The sequence below is a fragment of the Dinoponera quadriceps genome, unplaced genomic scaffold (genome assembly GCF_001313825.1).
Source record: "Dinoponera quadriceps isolate SergipeBrazil2010 unplaced genomic scaffold, ASM131382v1 scaffold453, whole genome shotgun sequence".
Taxonomy (NCBI): domain Eukaryota; kingdom Metazoa; phylum Arthropoda; class Insecta; order Hymenoptera; family Formicidae; genus Dinoponera; species Dinoponera quadriceps.
Window position 1 is genome coordinate 852,696 of NW_014554678.1, and position 19,262 is coordinate 871,957.

General features: G+C 47.3%; 1 protein-coding gene across 3 annotated transcripts in view; it reads left to right on the forward strand.

Moving 5' to 3' along the window:
- LOC106740777 (furin-like protease 2) overlaps positions 1-19,262 on the forward strand; it is a 362,212-nt gene that overhangs the window by 6,415 nt on the left and 336,535 nt on the right. For all 3 annotated transcript variants that reach the window (XM_014612154.1, XM_014612153.1, XM_014612155.1), the window contains exon 2: positions 7,158-7,677. In XM_014612154.1, coding sequence (XP_014467640.1) covers positions 7,498-7,677 — 180 coding nt within the window. In that variant the 5' untranslated portion in view covers positions 7,158-7,497. The remainder of the gene's footprint in view (positions 1-7,157; positions 7,678-19,262) is intronic.

Below are 19,262 nucleotides of genomic sequence, written 5' to 3' on the forward strand. Positions count from 1 at the left end.
CTGAAATATGCATATAAAACCTGCAGCATATACATAAAAAGTGGAGGTTAACCGCATTTAACACTAGCGAGTAATTTTCGACAATATTGGGCTCGTACGTATCACGCTTTGCAAGTATTATGAGACAATAGTTATTCCGTGATCGTTAATTTATTACATCGCTCGAATATTATTAAGATTTAGGTAACATCGTTCGCACATTGTAGCTTGTTACGCCAGATCTGGTGTTATCACGATCGCTCTCAAGTCCCATTTAACGGCGAAGGTGAACATCTTTTCTCGCGCGAGGTTTTATTTATCCAATTACGAAGAACACGTTCGATATTAGCATACGATTTCCATCGTACTATATTTACTTCTAAATGTGTCATGAGAACGCGAGCATACGGCTTCCTCCACTATTCTGTACAGTGGTTTCGTAACAATGTAAAGAACAAAGTGCGCTGTTTTTAGCAAGTATACGCGGAACTAAGACGGGTATTGGCGTACGCTTGCAACGCGTATCTATCGATCTACTTTAAGCGTACATGCGATGTTTAGAGCCAACCTGCTCCCGTGTGTAATCAAACTGCTTTCACATGAAGTAATGTGTAAAAAGGAGTAGATTTTTTTTTTATGTCAACCAGTAATTACATAGCAGTGTGCAACATGTGATAGCATTAAGGCTTCTCTGCGGCCTTGGAATGGAATCTCGGAATTGAGAATCTTTTACACATACACACACACACATGCATACAGTGGAAACTTCCAGCTGTCGGAAGTTCCATTTAAGCAATGTGTATTTGCATAATCTACATTTGAAATATAAACCAAACTCTAAATTAAACCAGTCGAGCAAAAATATCGCATGCGGAAGCACCGTCGTATATTCTTACGCGTATCGAGCACTTCGTTATGAACTTTGACATTTTTTCGACAGAACAGTCGATAGTGGTCTTTGTTGCGAAACATTTTTTCAAAGCAATATTTCTACGTGCCGTCACGGCGAGGATACGCACGCACGGAATGTTAAATGTGCGACCGTTTACTTTTCAGCTCGCGATAAATTTGCGTATGAATTTAGAGGGAAAGATAAAATTCAGAATCAAGGGGTCATATTTAGCGCCAGATGTGGTGTAGCGCCGGGAGTATGCATCTGTGTCAGCTCCCCTCTAGGACCGACGGTTACTCGCAATTAATTGTCTTATGTTGAGTGCAACATACGATGCGTTTCGCCGATGCAGACCGACGCGTGCGCGCACAAGCAAGCGAGCGAGCGAGCGAGAAAACGAGCGCCTGTTTTCGAAAGCGTTTTCCGAAAGCGCATACAAATTCATGTCGCGCGAAATTCACTTTTACACGGAGGCATTTTGCCTCGGCGCGTATGAATGCACTCGTAACGTTTTTCCATTTTTTCCCGGACAACCGGCTCGTCCCCTCTCCTCTTCGTTCTCCGCTGACTTTTCCACGGCCGGGCCGTCCTGCGCGCGGTTATGCACGTCGTTTCGGCAAAACATTTACGCTCCAAAGTGTGCTTTGTTCCCGTTATTCGGGCCGTGTGCGAGCAAAATCGATTTGAAATATTATAGGAGTCGATTGTATTTTTTTTTGTCGCGACGGCCCGATGGTCCACATTAAAAGGACTCCAGAAAACATTTCCGTCTACTTACGTCGCCCGCGTGCACTGGTCGACGTGCAGTCGGCCGATCGTTAAAATGAAAAGACGGGTGTCCACTGTTCCGCGCGAAAAACAGAAGCAATTTATTTTCAACGGAAGGTAAAAAATGTCATTCTTTGGAAACACCACAAATGGAATTTCCATCTCGTGCCCTTGATATGAAAGAAGCCGGAGCGTGTGGTGTGTCAGAAAAACGATATTTTCCTCTGTGTGTCACCATCTGTTGTACATAAATGTATCTGTCTACGGGATATGTGCGTAAACGAGGATACGGAATGTAAATCCCCTTTTCAATGTGTGCGCGCGCTGATCGTTGTCTGATTTCACGCAGGCCTATGAAATATTCAGCAGAAAACGATCAAACTGTCCGATAGTGTCTAACGAAAAATATAATATTAAACGTAATTTATCACGAGCGCAATACAAGCCGCGATTAATCACGGAAATTTTCGTTTGATATCGCATTTAATATCGTCGAAGCAAAACCTTGCTCGCGTGCGATCTGTTTTTAGCAGACCGCACGCGATTCTCTCAACCCTTAATATGAAAACGTCGATCACTATTATTTATAACACGACAAACGTCTCAATCGAGGAGTTTAACTCGGAGAACTATTTTTAGAAGAAGCAAGTGGACGGTTATTGGAAAAAGATGATACTCGGCTGATGATTAAAAGTTTTAAGTCCCGCATCCTTTATGGCAGACAGTATCGACATGACCATTTTGCCATTATAAATAATAAGATGTAAGGACGTGAAATGCAACGGAAGAGACGAAAATGACTTGGAAAGAATCGTTCCGTCGAAACGAAGCCGATAGGCGAAAATAATCGCCTGATTGATACAATCTAAAATTCTCACACGTTTTTGCTGGAGCGAATCTGTCAATGATGGTTCTCTTGAAGTTAGAACTCATTTCTTTTTTTGCGCGTTTGGTTTTCCACTCGACCCGCAGCATCATCGATAGTTCTATCGGCGGTACGGGCAGACACGGCACGCGCGTGCATATATGGCAAGACACCCCCGCGAAAGAAGCGCACGTACATGCGTACGCCCTCACGCACGCACGAGCACACTCATGAACACTCGCATGAGCGCACGTATTCACGCACGTTCGCGATGTGTCGAGCCCCGTGTCTATATCGTACTTGCTATTCGTATCGCGGTTTCAGTCTCTGTTGCTCTTATCCCATACGGGCGTACGTGCGGCATTACGATCTCCTGCCTCGTTTCTCGCTCCTAAAACAGGCCCGGCAAGGGGGGGGACGACTGGGAATCGCATTCGTCCTCTTTTACTCGTCGCCGAAGGAACCGTCCGTCTGTCCGAGCTTGTTTTTCTCTTTTTTCCTTTTTTTCCTTTTATTTTTCTCCTTACGAGCGACTTGAAAATTCATCTCCATCCGTGCAGCGGGTGATTACGAAAGCTTAATTGCTGGGAAACGCCCGGGACTGTCCGACATTGTCGTCCTTTCCGACTTCCGGGATGGACGCCAGCGAAGGCGGCGGGCTCCTTCAGCTCGCTCGAGCGATTGTTGCAGTCCGGCAATCGGGACTTCGTTAAGCTCGGGAATTAATTTTAAAGCACCGAGAAGGTCGCACCGTGAAAATTTGTGTAATTCTTTCATTAATTCCCCTGTCCGCGCGCGTGCGCATCGGTCCGCGTAATATCTCGTCCGTCAGTCCTGCGAGATACGCGTTCTTTACTTTTTTCTTTCTTTGTTATGCACTTTTTACTTCCGGCACGGTGAGTTCCCGGTACTGTTACGAGGACCACCGAGATCTCGCTAATTAGGATAACCTCTTTTCCGCACGTTATATTAACCTTCACGTTACCCAGAGCGGCGTGGGGTGGTGCGTGGGTGTATGGTGTACGTGGGCGCGCCACGTGCACCCTGATGCGACGTGTTTCCGCGCGGCGTCCGTTGCAGGGTTAAATATTCTCCTGTAAGTTGTTAACATCGCGTACACACGCGAAATGGGGCGGCACACGCGGAAGCGTTAACAGCTGAGCGATCCTGTTCTCCGGGCGAGAATTCGCGTCGGTCTCGCTGACCGTATTTCTCGGCAAACATAGCTGTCTAGCCAGAAACGCTTTATTACCGACCCGTATTCACCGGGGGGATTTAACTTCTGCGGGCATTAACGCGGGGCGTCCGAAGTTTCGTCGGGACGAGTTTATATTCTTCGCGGCGGCTCTCCCCCGCATTCGTCCGTTCGTTCGTGGATCGTTTCTAAGCGAACCCCGTAATTGCTGAGCGCCGGAGTCTGTTGTGCAGGTGGTCCTAGCAATTTAAATAGCACGTGACAGAAGACACTCTCGCGCGTTAGAAATCGGTACCTCTCTCGTCTTGACTTCATCGAAGCACCGTACGTACACCTACTCGTCATTCGAGCGTCCGCGCCAGCTGCATCTCGAGACACCGGATCGTTTTTCGACGCATCGTTCTCGGAAACGTTGGAATATCTCATCGGAGATGTATAATGACACGATTAAACAAGTGGCTCATATTATTCGATAAATATTGCAAATTGATTCGGCAATTATACTAAGGCTCGTTATATTTCCCAATTGCGTGAAACGTTATCAGGGCTGATGAGAGCTCCGGTGCAGGTTGATCGTTGCAAGCAAATAATTCACTAATCGCTGGCGGATAAAATTGTTCGACAGTGGTGCAGCGTACGTGTCGAGGAATTTTCGGGCTTTCGACGTACGTAAAGCAGCAATTCGTGGCCGTTCATCATGTCGAATCGACCTTGTAATCCAATTTATCTTTCATATAATTTTCTCCCGTTTCCCTTAAAATTAATCTCAAACGTATAAAATTATAATTCGACATATTATAATACATTTTTTTCTCTGCGCTCTCTCGGCGTTTCTCCAATCGGACGGCAATTCGTCGCGCGCTTCATCGAAATTCGCGAGAAATTCCCGAAAAATGGCAATTTCGCAACGAACACGCGCTTCCTCTCGCAATCGAGTTATCCCCTCTCTTCCCCTCCTCTCCCGCGTATTGACGGACAACACTGGAGTGTTCGGAACACTTTTATTTATATTATCTATTTAGAGGCAGTGCAGTGTCGGGTAATGCATTCATTTGACATTCGGATATTCCGCGGATTCGAGTGCGTCGCGTTTGCGCGACGAATTTTATCACGTTCTCGCAAATTACACATGTTTTTGCCTGGTCGTAATGCATACGTTCGCACGCCGTCGCTCGGCCAACGGCGGGCGAATATTCGTCTGATGCGGTAAGTCGTCGTGCGCGCGCCGCGCTCCGAAAATTCATACGTTAAACAAGCTGGCTACGTAATCTCTCTAATATTCCCCGTATGAAACGCCGTTTAATTTGAAGTCCCGATTTGTCGCCGGTGTTGTGCGCATTTGCCGGATTCCGGTAGCGTTTCATTTATTATCACAGCAAGATGTCGGACGGTGGCTCAGCGTCAAAGGACCGTCTCATTTTACGTTCGAGCTTTAATGAGTTCACGTACGGCGAGCGTAAATGCGAATGTTTCGTGCTCGCTGCGCGCTTGTGTGTGCGTTACGTATGTGTATACTCGCTTCGGCGGCGAACGGAGGACACTTACGGACGATAAGATGGCAGAAGACGCGATAATGCGCGCGTATCGTCGCTATCGTGCGCGCATCCGCCCGGCTACGGAATTACTCCGTACAAGCGGATGTTTCCCGGGAGATCAGTTCCGTAAAGAAACTAATTCGGGATACTCTCCGCTCGTCCGGGGCCCACCGGGCGGGAGTTCGCCTTTTTTCCCGGCGTTGGCCGCCGACCCGGAGCGCATTTCCGGCCCATGCGCCCGCCGTTCTCACGAACTTTCCCAAACGAATTTAAAACGCGGGCGATTCCGGAAGTTTTTATTTGATTCGCGGATTCAGCAACGGCTGCCGGATTAATCCGCTGCGCGAGACGAGAAACAGCGGGGCCGTTACGAACGAACGCGAATCGCCGCGTCTCTGAAAAATGACCTTACGATCGTAACCACTTGTTGCAAAGAAGTATAAACGTAACAATGCGTAAATAGAATCAAGTTGAAATAAAAAAAGAAGGACTCGGGTATTTTTAGCGATTAACGTGTTATAAGAACTAAACATCCGACATATCGTTACTGCGACATCGTTGTTTCTATGAGGTAATCATATTTATTGCGTAAAATCACTCGCGCTTGGAATTTCGCTAATTAGACTGGGCGTTCCTCGAGAAGCTCCTTGTCTCTTATTTACTTACAACAATTCCGCAAGCGCCTTATATGCCTTCAATTAGAACGCGCATAAATCATAATATCCGTTAGGTATTTTAGCCTATTTCCCGACTCATTACGAGCGGTAACGGTTTCGTGAGAAAGCCCGATTAACTTCAAACTCAACTCGTGTTCGGCCTTTCGCTCGTTTCGCCGTAACTATCGACAGTGCCGTGGAAACGGACTTCTCCTTTTGCGCCAGTCTACCAGTTACTTACTGGAACTTCAGCGCAACTACTATATAGCCCTATATATATATCGCATAGTTCACAATCGAAATTTGATCATCGAAAGCTTTTGCCACGTTTCAGCGAGTTCCACTCGAGCCCCCGTCGGCGGACTCAATTCGATCGCGTAACGGCCGATTTCGCCGTCGCGAGTTCGAAATGATTTTTAGATAATTTCGTCGCAAGTATCGCGCGAGCGCAAACTTCCCTTTATAATCCCGCAAACTTCTTCGAAAAGGGAGCAGCGCGCCATGGCCTCTCCCCCTCCCCCCACTTGCTCCCGCAGCGTCGACCCAAATGAGCTAGCTAAATAGACATTGAACTTTATTAATTAGCCGTTAATGAGGAAAATGGACGGACGGAATCCGTCATTGTAATGCCATTCGTTAGGCGATTAACCGTGGATTACACCGTATATGCGCGCGCGCTTATGCAAGTTTAATTATATTCTGTCATGACTCGCGGACGATGTGGGTCACATCATTGTAATCATTCTATTCCGCCGACGCGTTTCGTTGCGCTAACCGTTTATTTATCCGTCGCGTCAGCTCGCATCGAAACGTTAACAACACACATTCGCTTATTTGTCGAAATTGCGTAATCGTTCTTTACGCGCCAAGAGATCGGTTATTAAACGATCCGCTTCCTCTTTCTCTCCCTCCCTCCCTCTATCTCCCTCACCTTCTTTCTCTCCTCAGACCGAAAGAAAGGACAGGCGCGAGGAAGAGGAAGGAAGTTTACAAACATTCGCGGCCGACGCGCGTTCGCCCACGCCCATGGCGAAACATTGTAATGCAAATCCGCGGTGCACGTCAAGAAGCAGAGGAAAAACGAACTCTCCCCGCCCTGGTACCGCCGTATTCCACCTCGCCGTCGCCCCGCACGGTGACAATTAATATGACAACGCGCCGCCGCTGGCTCGTCCGCCGCAAGAATTCCCACCGCGTCCTTCCGACTCCGTGACACGAATACACATCGGCTATAACCTGTGGTTTTCCTTCTCTTTGTGTGTTCCAGGATAAGACAAGCGAGCGCCCGCCGCCGCTACCTACCATCGTCCGCCCGTCTCACGCCGTTCCGTTGACGACGTCGACGACCACGAGCGAGATTCGCGAGACGTCCAGTGTGTCGTCATCCGCGCGCGGCAACCAGCCGATCGGTGACGCGAACGACGCGTCGCATCCATCCGTCGCTCGCCATCTCCGATGTGAGACTCGCGAGTCCCGGCAAGTTCGAGCAGTCGTCTTTCGCGAAATCTCCTTCCGGCACGAGGCAACGTAAGTGCGCGTGTCTCGTCGCAGTGCCGAAGTCCGGAACAGCAAGAACCGCAGGGACTCGTCGTGCGCTCGCCCGCGACATGATCCTCAGAGTGACATTGTTGGTGTGCGCGCTGCTGTTGGCCGACGCGAGATCCGAGCCGAGACCGCGATCGCGACCAGTGCCCATCTACTCGAATCAGTTTGCCGTTTACGTGCCTAGCGGGCAAGAGGCTGCGGACGAAATCGCCCAGGAGCACGGCTTCGACAATCATGGACAGGTGAGTGCTGAAACCAGTCTTCTCGATACGGAGGGCAGAGCGCGACTCTCTAGAGGGAATTCTACCCTCGATGTCAGTTAGGAATTGAAATCGATCGCGTTCAAGCTTCAATAACGTCGTAGCTACGGTAACGTTTTTTTTATGAAATCTCGACAGAGGGTGGGAATGCGAGTGGAGAGATCTGACGGGGAAACCGAAGGAGAGAATAATATCTCGTTTATTGCAGAGGAGAAAATCCAAAAACAATAGCTGCGTTCAGCCAACGTTTGGTAAACGCTTGATAATCAAGATTATAAATGCTTGAATAAATTGTATTTTTGAGTCCTCGATGGACAATGTACCGTTAAGATCAAGAGTCGTTAAGTTCCGACTTCGTTTCAAGAATTTGTTATGAAATCGTCCAAAGAGAATCCGTCGAGCATCGTCGAATTGCTCTAGAGAAAATGTGTCCCCCTCAAACCAATCGCGACAGACGGCGGGATTTCCTCTCGGAGGTTACCGGCGCCGTCTTCAGTCGCGCGTTTCTCGAGTGTCCTTGCACTTCGCGAGATTGCCGCGAGGCCAGCTTGTGGCGGTGCGCGTGCTCATCCTGCGCGTCGAATCGCGTATTGACGTTTATTCGCCCCGGCGTCGATGATGAGATTAGATGCTCCGTTACGGGCGACACTACCGTCGGTGGTGTCGCGAACGGGGCGCGGGGTGTCGATCATGTCGAACGGATTGAGGCGAGGAGACAACCGGGAAAGCCGATCTAACGAGACAGATTGGATGGAGACGTTGCCGGAGGCGGTCCTCCGACAGCGTGGAGACTATCGCTCGTACTAGAAACGGCTATTTAACGTGGCGTCTTTATTGCCGAGCTTGAGTGCGAAAAAGCTGGCGTCCGTAAGCCGTGCAACCGTAAATCTTCCGTCGCCGTTCTTTCGACGGATCAATTTTGTATCGGGGATTCGCGAATCGAGCTTTAATCGAGAAGCGGAGCTTCGCGGCGCGATGTGGCGCAACCGCCTTCGCGTGTCCACGGCCAGCCGCGTTGATCGACCTGACGAATGCGACTCTGATTACTTTGCAACAAAGGGAGAGACGAAGAGAGAAAGAGAGGGAGGGATCGCTAACGCGTTTCGCTATCGCTCCAGTTTCGTTTTTGCGCAACACGCCGTTGTCTGCCGGGAATACGGGAAGCGTGCTCGGTTTACCGCTGATAAGACGGCCGATAAGTGTCGGGTGTATCGTGTACATCCGAGGCCGTTCATCGCGGTCAGGCAACTCGGACGCGACAGAAACATCGCATGCTAAATACTCGCTCGTACAGCTCGATCGCACGCTAAGCACTCGTTCATATTAGTCGACGTATCGCTACGAACACGGCGACCGACATGTACGGGGTGACCAGAAATTCGCGTCTCTCTGCTCGGCGTTATGCGGTTCTTCGGGCGAAAAGAGAAAAATGGGAGTTGCGACCGAGTCGCTCGATAAAGATCATTCGATCGATCATTCCTTCGCGTTTTCTCAACATTCGATGTCCGATGTCTTGTTGATGGAGATTGTCAAGTCGATGTTAAAATCGATCGAAATTAAGAAGCACTCTCGAATTCCCGCGTCATCCTGTATCTGCCGTGCGCGATCGTGCGTTTGACGCGACATTTCGGATACGTCGTATTTGAAATGCAAAAACACCGACGTTGTTTACGAGCTTCGAAACATCATGCAAACGACGTAATTGTATGTTTCGCCGGAATATAAACTCGTCGCGATATAAAATATTTCCCGTGCTAAAAAACGCGCTCCGACCACGCGGTTTCCCTCTCGAACGGATCTCCGTCAAAGTTCTCGGGATTTGATGTGGTTCGCACTTGCAGTGTGTAGACTGCCGATTGTGATTTTATTTACTCGATGCAATCGCGTGACTATACCTGAGTCGAAATTTTAACTCTATATTAATCTTTCAAATTCTGTCGGATTAGCAGAACCAATGGAAAATCTCAAAATATCACGCTATAGACTGCTCTACTTTCATGTTACAAACAATTATTTAATATCATTTTTTCCATGTTGAATTGTTCTTAATAAGAAGTAATAAAAAGTTAAATGTTCTTAATAAAAGTAATAAAAAGAGGACCAGAATTATGTAATATTTTATGTATACATGTACATGTATATATGTACATATATTATTCTAATGTTCTGCATTAAATTTTCTTTCATAATTTCAATATTTCTATCCTAATATATCTGCATTAAATCTTCATTCATAATTTTAATAAGCAGCGCATTATTTATATAAATTACTTAATTGCAGGTAAAATATAGGTAGAGGTGTACGGTAAGCATATATTAAATAATGTAGTATCAGTATTAAATTGTGTTAAATTATATTTAATAATATTAAATAACTTATACAGCAAAGATTAATGGGCAAAGATAATACATAAGTAGAGCAATAAATCCTGTCTCTTCACTATTCCTGTATTATTTCTTTTTTTTTCTATTAGCGTTGGTAATATGTATGGAATGTATATTTAGACATCTCTAAAAAATATATGATATATCGCTGTCTTCTACAATATCCCGCATTCTTCGTTCTGGCTTTCCGAGTTAACATCCTGCTCCTGACTGTCCGTGGCATTCCGTATCCTGGTTCATGACACTCGCGTAAATATGATCCGACCGTGGAAACACGAAATGTTAATGGGAATCCGATTAAATATTTCACGAAGCGCCGAAATATTTTGTATAAACGTAATGTAACACTCAGTCGTGAGAGAACCAAAATAATTGGCAAGAAGCGCGAACCAATCCCCCGCATCAACCGTCAACTGATCTTCAAGGCAGTCAAATGTACTTTCGTGCGTCGCGTACTTTCCCGAATGTTTATTACGTTCCGAGCCAGCGAGCGATACGCGTACTATCGACTACTTGTATCGATACGCCATTTATCGTTCCCGTTGAGTGATTAAAATATTTCGTTGGTTCTTTTGAAACAATTGATCAAAACTCTCACCGACATCGCGTTATTTCACACGTATTTTCGATCGAATCGTATTTACGTGAGTGTCAGTGTCAGTGTCACAACGAAGCAGGTAGAATGTTGGACCGAGAAGCCAGGACGTGGGACGTAGGACGCCGATACGCGGGTAGCATTACATCATATACTTCCAGGTACATGAGATCATTTATTATTCAGGAGGTTTTCGATTTTAACGGACCTTTGACAAACTCATTGAGACATCCGAAGTGAAATTTAGGCTGGTATTCATAGTCTGTTATCCTTTGACGAATAATTATAGTTATAGTTCTATGAATTTCCGATTACATATTCATCAAGATGTACTTATATTTATTACATCATTTTATACAACAAGAAACATTGATCCAAACAGCCGAATAATGGTACATGAGTACAAATTAGTAATTAATTATGTTCTCAATCAACGATTTAATGATTTACAACTATGAATATTGGCTTGTGAATTCTGGAATAAATCCCTTTTTCAGTTTTAACATGGAAAGACAGCAGTAACTATTTGTAGCTTCAAAACAGGACGCGGTATAATCTGGGTATAATATTTTATTTCGAGATTCATTATCAGTCTTCCAAATTCGACGTAATTTGTAAGATTAATGTAGAACTAAAATTTCGGGTATATACGAGCTGTAAATAACGTAACGCGGATAAACGATTTTTATCAGTAAACATACAAATTGCGGTTATTTCGGCGTTGATTATGTGCCTTTTTTCACGAAAGCAACCTCGCGTAATGTATGTGTGTAGTTTGAAAATTACCGCTTCCATAACATTCATGCCACTTATGTATGTATCATTCCTATATTTTTGGTGCTCTTTTGGAGGATCAGCCTCGATGTAAATTTAAGGAAATTTGCATAACGTAATTAAGTCAGTGCCGTTTAATCGTGAGCGTACGGGGGAGTAATTTTCACCCGTTATTCATTCCCCGGCATATTCACGCGCTTTCGCGTTTTCCTCGTTACGAGTAATAAACTTTTTACATCCGTCCATGCGCCGAAAGGGCCGGGAGAAGATTACGTTTTGGTTCTTCCCACGCCGCTTTAACACTTCGCCACGAGAATCCTCGCTCGGCACGGGGCCGGCGATGAGCTTCTAAAATTTGATTCTACCCAACGAACACGAGTAATCGAACCGAATCGAATGTCGGTGTGTGTAAAACTGGACGAGTTTCGTCCTGTTACGGTTATACGCGATCCCGTCACCGATATTTCCCGATCGCGACCAGATGAACGATCCAGAGAGATAGAGAACGCAGTCTAGTCTCTCTCTCTCTCTCTCTCTCTCTCGCTCACAAAACGCAGAGTTCTTCCCTGCATTCTTACGTCGAACGCATTATCTCCTAGACGTGAAACTTTACGGCGAGATGAATTGCAGCGCGGAAGTTACAGGGGTAGAAGCTAGTGAGCGCGGAAAATGTGAAAAGAAGAAACGCCGACTGGAATGGCAACGTACCGCTTCATTGTAACTTATCACGTCTTCGTGAGCAGTAAAGCATTATAAGCACCAGGCATAATACAAGCTGTTTTTACCGAGAGACCATTGTACGCGAGTGTTAAGATGAACTATCTGAAATTTTACGTAAAAAGCTCTCGTTTTCTCTCTCTCTCTCTCTTTCGCGTATCAAAGAGATGTCGCGAGGATCTGCACGAATTGAGCATCCGATAAAAGATGTTATTTCGGGTGATTCATCGTTCACGCATAAATTTGCACGTCGACGAGAAATTTATCTTTGACATTTAATCTCATTATAATGTTTAAATTATGCATTAGTCTCTCTCTCTCTCTCTCTCTCTCTCATTCACTCACTCACTCACTCACTCTCTTTCTCTCCTTTTCGTCACGAGCCGGGATATACGCGATCAAACTTTTCGCAACGGCGAAAACCATCGACTTCGCGAGATGTTTCCGAAACACTTCCGCCTTTCCTCCGTTTCGTTTCTGAATCGCTTCCCATCCAACCCGGGCAAAACTAATTATCCGAGTTCATGTACACCGGATCCCGCTATGGAAATCCCGTACGCGACATTTTCCCCTCGCGAAGTCATTCATACACGGCCGGCGACCGGATATTCCCTTTTATTGGTTCAACCTGGAGCACTATCGGTACAGCGGACGTCCAGGGAGCCGTTACCGCGCGTAGATAACGGTCGACGTTCCGCGAGAGCGGTATCGTGCTATCCTCCTTCTCCGTCTCGCCCTTCCTCGTTATGTAAGCGACTTTATGGGAAACGAGAAAGAACGAGGGCAAGGGACGTGAAAGGGCGGAGGCGGGGGGTGCTAGCGGAGGTACGGCACGGCACGGAACGATCGTCATGCATCCAGCGTGCATCGGCGAGTGGCTGCATTTGCCAGGTCCCGGTAATAAACTTTTATCTCGCGACACGTATACGTTCGCGGGGAAAGCTCTCTCTCTCTCTCTCTCTTTTCCACCTCCCTCGCCCTCCTCTTTTTTTTTCTCTCCTCTCTCTCTCTCTCTCGCGTTCTCGCTTCGCGCCGCGCAGTACGCCGCCCTTTTCCATCCGGAACGTGAAACCGACCGGAGGTTGACGCAGCAGTGGGTAGGGTGGGTGGATGGATATGGGAAGAGGTGGTGTGGGAAAGGGGGGGGGTAGTGTGAGGGGAGGGTAGTGCGACGCGCGGATAAAACGCGCTGCGGTGAAAAGAGGGACCTGCTATCCCCGTACGTCATCCCCCGACGAGATAAAAACTTTAGCGCTCGTTGTTGGAAAAATGTGGCCATCGCGAGGACTGGCGATGCAGGTGAAGTAGGAGAGCCAAGAGCAGGAGTGAGAGAGGGAGAACGATGGTAGTGAAAACGCCTCGAGAAAATCGGAGAAACTATCGCGGCGAGAGCCCCGAGAGCGGGCGTCGTGTTTCGCGCGCGGTGAGGGAATTTTTCTTAATATTACATTATGTACCCTCTCCGACCGCGTGATATCTCGGGGACGATAAACGCCCGCGCGCGGTAAAGTTCCGGTCGGCTCGCGTGGAAGGGAACAGAAACACACACGTCGATCGATTTTTCCAGGAAATCACTTTAGACGCCAACAGCCTCAGAGCTTGTTTACCGCCGAGGGGTGGCGGACCTCGCGGCTGCTCTGCGGCTTTTAGCAGCGTCGCCCGAACGACAGGCGGAAAGAAGTCCGCCGAACTATGCCGACATTGTGCGACAAAATGTTAAATTCGCGTTTGACAACCGCGCGCGCCGCGTGGTCTCATAATATCCGCCGTGCGCGCCGAGCGCTGTAGGTGTATGCAAATTTGCAAAATTCGTCCATTATGTAAAGCGACAGCGCCGGGCTATTTTGCGGAACGTATCGACGCGGCGGATCGAAGAGACGAGGCCCGGAGAGCCGTGTAGTATCGCGTGAAATCTCAACTAGTGTGACTAACGCGGCTGACATTAATTTGTAGCGTCTCGCGCAACGTGTGAATTATTCCCGAGTCGAAATCTTGATGCCACTTTAATGCTCTTGAAGATATAATTTGTATCTATTTGCACATAGAAAATTATCATTAGTTTCGGCGCTAAACGTACCGTTATAGAATTAAAGGTTTAATACAAAGTCGAAATCTCGACCTCGGTATATCTTTCTCAATTCGAAGGGGGAGAAATGTGACGTACTTGAGGTATTTTAAGAATCTTATAGTCATTAGTTTAATGGCTCTCGTCGTTGCGAAACACTCACGGGAGAGCTAACCGGATTCGCGCGGCCCCGCGGCTAAATAAACTCGATAAATTCGAGCCCGTGAAATTTCGCACATAAGGACGTTAACGAAGTTCCGCCTCATTTCCCACTTTGGTAATAAGTTTTGTCCAACTCGGTCAAACCGTTCTCAAATAATCTGTCGGACGGGCGTATGGACGAACGGACGGATGGAAGGACGGATGGACAGGTAGGGTAAATTGGATGTAACGATGAAGAAGTGGTTAGGAGCGGCCTAAAATTAAAACACAGCGGCGCCATCAGCGACCGTTATACACGTCGAACGCGGCCGCCGTGACGATCGAGTTTCGTGTGGCGCTCGAGTTAAGCCAATTGATTATCCTTCCATCCCCGGCGGGCGGGGACCCCCTGTAATCGCGAGTATCAAATTTCTCGCCGTACCTGTTACGTTTCACAAGGAAACGCGCGCGCGTTTAGGTTCGCCGAAATTTACGACGGGTTAGTAACGCGATTGCTCTTCCCAGTTCTGCGGTAGACTGGCATATCACGAGCGCGTTGTCCGGTTCTCTGTGTTTCTCTCTCTCTTCCACACACACATACACACACATATACATTTATTCTCTCTAACTCGCCCTCTCTTTCTCCACTCCTGCAATTAAGCGCAGAACCTGAATCTTGTATCGCGATTTTCCATCATCCGTGAATTCCCTCGCCGTAGAATTTCCTTCTTGTACCGCCGTTGCGCGCGGCAGCCTGAATCATCGCGCGTTCTTTCATGCGAAAACTTCGGGATCGATTCGTCGCCGGTAGAAAATTGTCACTCCGCGACCGTCATCTTGGCAATTGCCTGATTTTTTTAACGCGAGATAAATTCTCTCGCGGAATATTCGTAAGAAGTAGCAAGAACGGATCCGACTCGGATGTTACTCAATTAGTTTATTCCCGTTCAAACGGCACCGTAGTATCCGTGTAATCGTAATGTAATTTTCACTATTGAGTAACAAGTATCGAGTTAATAACAACGACTTTATTCAACGGCAATATACAGCAGCCCGCAATCGATAAATGTCCGGTAACATCGCGGCCGGCTTCGTGTACCTGACATGTCTAATTCCTCTCTCACTTTCGCAAGTCTGACGGGAAATTACGTGACTTTATTTTGCACAATGCGAAAGAATGTGACATTTACTTTAGCAAAGTAGTGGCACTCAATTGGACGGTAAGCTCCAGACTCTTCTATACTTACCGGGCTTAATTGAAAAAAACTCTTTTAACGTTAAACACAATGAAATCCCTCCTTGAGGAAAATCGAGCGCGAAGAACAGGGCGGAACATTGTTGACACACGCCGTGTACGTACACCAGGCCCGTATAATCGCGAAATCAAACTGCCGGCGGTATCAATCGTTTCGCAAGACAGGCAATTAAGCTCGTCGGAATTGACTGCGGGTCGGTAACACGGTTATTCTCTCTCTCTCTCTCTCTCGCGAAAGCGCCATCCAGTCAGGCGAACGCCCTTCTCCGAGGTGACCCGAGCTCGACGTGCCGGGTCGCGATTGCGCGCCGTTATGAACGATATCTAAGCGGTCGTGATCTTACGTCGGCTCTCCACTACGGCTACGATAGGTAAATAAATGCCCACAGCTGGGTGAGTGGTAGTTAAGCGTGTGTATGTGTATGTTCGCCACAAAGGGTGCCTCGTCTGCTCCAGAAAAGTTGGCGCTCGATGCGGCATTAAGGCGAGGCCACTCGCGGAGAAAGGATTTCGTGTACGCGGTCGCGAGACTTTCCCACGTGTATAACCGCACTCGAGAGAGCGCTTCGTACACTTTGGCGCACGTACGTTTACACCACACGGCTGCGCGGGGGAATCTGTCGGCGTGTGTGTGCCACGTGTATGAATCGGTCCTACCGTATTCTCCGCGCGCTATGGCTCGCTCCAAAAGTCTAACGTTTATTCGCCGGTGAAACGCCGCCGCTGAAAATCCGCTGAAACACCGGAAGCCACAATTTTCTCCCGGGACAGGACTCGAGGCGCGGAACCTGTTATTTACGTGTGTTCGGTCGGAACTAATTGCGTCGCGTCGTACTTATACGGGATCAAGTCGCGTAACCGAGCTACATCGCATGAAACATCCTGTACTCGTTCCCCCGTCGTTTATATTTCCACACCCACGCGGCGATACCTGTACCTATTTACGGGCGCGCGATGTGTGTGCGCAGCCCGAGTTATATATTTTTCAACGGGGCGGCGGACCACGACGTTCCTTTCATTTCTCGCTGAGAAAAATGCGCTCTCCTATGATCACTCGTGAGATCGCAGTAAAACGCACGCCCTTAATAATGACGGCGCCCCGTTGCCCGGTTGAACGAGATTGCTAACCTCTAACCTGCCGGGATGCGAACGACTTTCGACGAGGCAACGCGACGAAAGACCGCGGCATCGGGATATTTCGAACCGAAGTTGCGGCGCAATCCGATTAAAAGTTATATAATTCGCAATATTGATTCCGCGTCGATTTCCCTTTCCTATTTGAGAGCCGATATCAGACCGATATCTCGATATCTCAGTAATGACACATAAATGCGATATTTCGAAAGGGCTTTTATTGTCGTCTCGGTATTAATAATGAGTACCTCCGGGAATATATATAAGGTGAAAGTTTTTACGAAACGGCCGTGTGCAAGAAGAATGGGTTGAATTGAGTAGGAAAGTCATATATTATTTTGCGAAATTTGTTGAACAGTTCATGAGGAATTAATTTATCTGTATGAGCTAATGAGCGCACGGGAAGCAGTAGACCGGACTATATATAAAAAAACATGGTTTACCTCTAGCTCCAAAGAAAGTTTCAGACATCCTGTACAATCAATTGCAATATATTTCAACAGTTGATAATATTGATAAAATGAAATAATATTAAAAAGTTTACTTTTTTCTATTATTTCAAGTCAAGGGTAGTGGTCAATTGGTCAAGCGTACGCACTGCGTTTACGGATAGAGAGAGAGATTAGTGCAACGGACGCTCGAATTTCCAGTTAGCTTGAAGGGTTGGAAAAAATAATTCTCCGCGAGATGGAATATTTTCCGGCCGATGGCGCGCTGCAGCAACGGCGGCAGCGTTGCGGACGAAGGATCGGGTCGGTTGGGTTTAAAAATATTTTTACACCAACAGCGAGAGAAGAATCGAGCATGTTTGGAGGGTGTGCGCTTTTCCTTCTCCTCGCGTCACTAGACACGCTATAACGCATGACGAAAGACACCATCGTCTTTATATCTCCTGCCACAATTTCCGCGAATCGTTTCACCCCGGCAGACCGTGGAAAATCAGTTTCCTTCCGCGCCGCTCGTTCTTAACCCGACGTCGGATGTTCGCGCGGTTCGCGAAACCCTCGCCGATTTCCAGAGGGCGACCAGCGACGCGGCAGCCCCAATGAATCCGCCTCCGGCGCCTCCCATTTCCGTTCCGTTTATTTTCGATCCGGTCTTGCTTATTTTTGCTTTAAGGTGGAGAGTTTGGTGGAGCAAAAGCGAACGATAATTAATTTTCCCCTCACATAAGTATATTTATTAATGCCGATTATCGATTTGTCGGACTACCAATTGTGCGTGACACGCTTTCGGACGATGCAACGCGAGACAACAATGTGAGACAATAATTAACGGCTCAACTCAATTCTTTTTCTTAGATTTTCTTGTTATGTTCTTCTCATACAATTTCTTATGATTCATGTGGTGTCAAAACATCAGTGAGACGCGCTTGATAAATAGAAAGCGGTATGCACAGATAAGTTGTATCAGAATTATAATGTGCAGAATTATAAAAACGTAAGAGAAAAACAGAGAGAGAGAGAGAGAGAGAGAGAAACGCATTCACAGAAACTCAGTTAACCTTTTTAATGCTGGTGTGCAGTTTAAGGGTTTTGTCAAAATTCAAAAGTAACACATGCCGAGCGAAACAAATTAGCCCGACGTGTAGCCGCGGCTCTCGGAAAAAGAATTCCCCGGACGGTTCCTGAGCGAATTCTCGTCGATGAAACGTCGAATTCACGTCGCACTGAGATCGCGCGCGAGAAATAATAATTTGGACTTTCGCGTTCTTGGTGAGTTACATCGCGAGAAAGAGAAGATATGAATTTGCGTAATTGAAACGCGTTCCGGAGCCGAGAGATGCGTCACTCGGTATGTCTAGCGCGCGCATTATAAGTCAATTATACGATTGCGCGCCCTGTATTGCGGTTAAAGATCAAGTTTAGGCTCCCCGGCTCTCTCTCAGACGTGAACCGGAATATTTATTGAATGGTATTATCCTGTATCGCGTCGCGTTGCCGCCGGGATCTTATGCGGTGCGGTTGTTCCGCAGTTTCGGAACGCCGTGGTGTTTCCCGGTACAAGATGCAGCTTCGCAGCTAATTCGCAAGGGAAATCGTGCTTCTGATGCAAATTCGCGGATGCAAATTGCGCGCGAAAGTGTCAAAGTCTCCGAAAGTATAACTTACGTTACCCAAAATCACGTAGTTCATGTATATTTAAGAGCCGTACGCTGAATTATGCATTCCGATATTTTTCGCGTAACAACACTTTCCCCGGGATATCGTCGCTGATAAACAAGTCGCCGCAGTCCCCCGCCAGCCGCGATTAATCCACCAAATCGGAAGACGGTGATAACGGAGCGAGTATCCCGAAATGAAATTAGCGTGCGTTGTTGCATCGCGAGGAAGCCGATAAACCAGCGGCTTCTCGTGCGTTCATTTTTCAGCGATCAACACCGCGCGCGCGCATATCTCGCGCGGAAATCTCTACGTCGAGTCCAAATTTGCCGAGGCTTCGGAAGTTTAATATGCGAATCTCACGAAGCACACACACCCCATAAGCGTCTTTGTGCATTA